Consider the following 3,465-nt stretch of genomic DNA (forward strand, 5'->3'; position numbering starts at 1 on the left):
CAGTAAATTGCATGGGGAACTGTTCTGTGGTTTTAATTTCAAACTTTATTTTTTTTTGTGGATTTTCTCCAACCATGGATGTATGTATGTGTGTATAAATACTCTGCATAGTAACTTTCACTTTACAATGGAGGCCGCATTAATCAGCCCAAAAGGAACCCCCTACTTGGAGATGTATTATTGGGTATAAAACAGGGTACAAAATAAAAGCTCTTACAACCCTACTCAGAAGAACTTGTAGTAATGTGTAAAACAGCTAGAACCTACTTTAGAGATACCCCAATTTATTTCAAGAATAAAATTGTGCTGCATGGTTAATGATAAGACAATGATTTATTTTCATGTTTGGAATTAGAAAACAACCCTTCATTCAACCTTCAAATGGGGGACTTAATTTTTTATTCCTGAAGGAACTTTTAATCCTCCAATTGTTGATTTTTTTTCTACTGAACAAAACAGTATGACAGTGCAAGCATAAATGATATCCCTCTATACATCTTTACCAGAACCAGAGTAGTAAAGGAAGAAGATTAAGTGGTAAAAGATTGTTTAATTAATATCGATGTTCTAAAGTTGTATCTTGTATCCAGGTCCAACCACTGAGAGTTCCAAAACACATCCAGCTCATCATCGTGCATGCATCAAGATTTTACTTGCAGTATTTTATTAATATATTCTCAAGAAACCAATGACTGCATTTAATTTATGAATCAATAGAGATTTTTAATTTTCGCAAATCATGTTATGAATAAATGACAGGCTTGTGGGTTCAAAAAATATCCGGTGCTATTATTATAGATATTAGATATTAGAGTTGCCCAGCCCCAAACCTCTCACCAGTTGTTTTGCTTTGTATCTTTGGGTTTGGGGCACTGCAATCACAGGTTACTTTCATGTATTGGGTTTTGTGTACAAAATGCCAACTCCATCCTTCACTTTTTTTTCTTTCTCCCCAAATATAAATGCCAAAAAGGCAAATTTCAAATATAAATCCCTTGGTAATGAAAAAAGAAAAATTGTAAAGTCCAAATTGGAATCGGAAGGAGAAGGGATCGGTTGGGTTGGGGTCCAGAGATACAAGTTACGGAATGTCACGTGTCGAGTAAATGTAATGCATGGCCCATGTCATGATTCAGGTCTGGGTCCGATAGGCTTGCAATAATTAAATAAACAAAAACAAATCCATAAACGAAAATTGCAACTACTTCCTGCCTGCTTTCTAAGTACTAACCCTTTGTTTGCTGCAGCTGAGCTGAGCAAACCCACAAAACACGTCCTTTTGCTTACACTGCTCACTTCCCTCTCAATCCTCTAGTGTTTCAGATAGAGATTAGAGAGAGATGCCTCAAGCTCTGCCTTTTGGCCTCTCGTTCTTCATCTTCTTATCTGTTCTATAATGAACCCAACATAAACATTTTTAGAAAAGAAAAAAAAAAAGAGAGAGGAAAAAAGCTTTTCTTTGGTGGTGAACAATGGCTTTGAACTCTTCTTTTGTTTTTGATGCACTTTATTGTTTAGAAGAGAATTGGGAGGAAGAACCCAGAGAAGGCTACTTTGTGGAAGTAGAAGAAGAAGGAAGTTGTTACAATCATGGGATTAATAAGTCGAACTCTTTTCCCACTTTGTTAGACCAAGACTTATCCTGGGAAGGCGATGAACTTTCCTCTTTACTTTCAAAAGAAGAGCAGAATCTACTGTATGATAGCCTTCAAAGCAATGGGAATCTAGCTGGGGCTCGCCGTGAAGCTGTGGAATGGATGTTAAAAGTCAATGCTCACTATTCCTTCTCTGCTCTCACCGCTGTTCTTGCCGTCAACTATCTTGATAGATTCTTGCTTACCTTTCCGTTCCAAAGTGAGAAGCCGTGGATGTCTCAACTAGCTGCTATAGCTTGTCTTTCTCTTGCTGCCAAAGTGGAGGAAACCCAAGTGCCTCTCTTGCTGGACTTGCAAGTATTTATCCATGTTACTTTGTTATCTGAGTTTTCTTTACTTTTTCTTATTTATTGGTCATTTGGTTCGGCCTATTAATCTTGTTTTGCTGTCGATCTGTTTAGGTTGAGGAGAGCAGGTATGTGTTTGAGCCCAAAACCATCCAAAGAATGGAGATTTTGGTACTCTCCACCCTTCAATGGAAGATGAACCCTGTTACCCCACTTTCATTTCTTGATTACATTGCAAGGAGGCTTGGATTAAAGGACCATCTTTGTTGGGAATTCCTTAGGAGATGTGACCGCACTTTAATCTCTGTTATTTCAGGTTAGCACCAAAACATGAACCATTCTCCTTTATCTATCAGATACTACAGATAAGAATTGAATCGAATGCCTTTTGTGTAGAAGAATAAATAAGTTGAATCCCATTGTTGTATATCTGTTTTCTGCGATTCTCATATTTCATTTAATTCATCGGCAGACTCTAGGTTTATGTGCTACCTTCCTTCTGTAATGGCCACTGCTACAATGTTGCACGTTGTGGATTGCGTAGAACCTAATCTTAGAGTTGAATACGAAAACCAGCTATTAGGCATCCTGGGAATTGATAAGGTATTGTTTTATCTTTACTTATTCTCTTTCATCACTAATTCTAATTCTCTACCTTGTGCCAAGTGTTAGTCTTAAATCTCCATTCTTCCTTCGGAACAGGAGAAGGTAGATGAATGCTGTAAGCTGATAACAGATCTGGTAACAACAATAGTTCAAGGGAACCTATCAAAGAAACGTAGGTTTAGTAGCTCCATTCCACGCAGCCCGAATGGCGTAATGGATGTGTGGTTTAGTTCCGACAGCTCGAACGATTCGTGGGCGGTGGCATCATCCGTGTCCTCTTCACCCGAGCCTCAATCCAAGAAGAGCAGAACTCAACAACAACAGCTTCTGGAAAAGCTAAGCAACGGTCCTTTAGATTTTCTCAGCATTCCTCGCTAAATTTCCATCTTCAATTTCCTTAGACCATAAACAGTCTTTTGGAATAATAACATTGCTCTTCTTTTTGTATTATGATGCAAGTTAAATTGCTTACCATCTCTGCATTTTCCTATTCCAATTGAGTCTCATCTTCAGATTCTGATGCTTAAAACCATCTGCTTAGTCTGAATGGTTTTGAAATTTGCAAGCAGAGATGGTTTGCATTTTATCCGGAAGAAATTTCTTTTGTTTTTTTTCTTTTAGAAAAAAAAAATGAACATAGCAATGCAGAGTCCTTAGCATTAATGCTTTAGGCCTTTTTGTTGTTTTATCTTTTATAAGGAATAATATTGAAATTTTCTTCTAAAAAAAATGGGACATTTATAATATACTACGTCCACATTGTCTTACACATGATTGAAATGCATAGGGAATTGTGTATTTATATATATCGGAATACATGCAGAATAATATACTTTTGTACGTATATATATTGAAATACAATAGCGAAATCAAATATGGGGTGGAGTGGGGGATCAAAAAACCAAAAGAGCGGGAGG

General features: G+C 37.1%; 1 protein-coding gene across 1 annotated transcript; it reads left to right on the forward strand.

Moving 5' to 3' along the window:
- Window positions 1-1,021: 1,021 nt before the first annotated feature.
- On the forward strand, window positions 1,022-2,995 carry LOC107958154 (cyclin-D3-1). The gene is made up of 4 exons (XM_016893839.2): window positions 1,022-1,952; window positions 2,057-2,258; window positions 2,415-2,545; window positions 2,645-2,995. Exons 1-4 carry the CDS (start codon window positions 1,473-1,475, stop codon window positions 2,924-2,926), a joined length of 1,095 nt encoding a protein of 364 aa, XP_016749328.2. The 5' UTR covers window positions 1,022-1,472; the 3' UTR covers window positions 2,927-2,995.
- Window positions 2,996-3,465: the final 470 nt, after the last annotated feature.

The sequence above is a fragment of the Gossypium hirsutum genome, chromosome A05 (genome assembly GCF_007990345.1).
Source record: "Gossypium hirsutum isolate 1008001.06 chromosome A05, Gossypium_hirsutum_v2.1, whole genome shotgun sequence".
Taxonomy (NCBI): Eukaryota; Viridiplantae; Streptophyta; class Magnoliopsida; order Malvales; family Malvaceae; genus Gossypium; species Gossypium hirsutum.

Bases quoted from the DNA above. Each gene is read 5' to 3' on its own strand.
- LOC107958154 (XM_016893839.2), top strand. From the start codon at position 1,473: ATGGCTTTGAACTCTTCTTTTGTTTTTGATGCACTTTATTGTTTAGAA. The intron at 1,953-2,056 runs GTATTTATCCAT...CGATCTGTTTAG, and splicing joins CTCTCTTGCTGGACTTGCAA to GTTGAGGAGAGCAGGTATGT. The intron at 2,546-2,644 runs GTATTGTTTTAT...CCTTCGGAACAG, and splicing joins GCATCCTGGGAATTGATAAG to GAGAAGGTAGATGAATGCTG.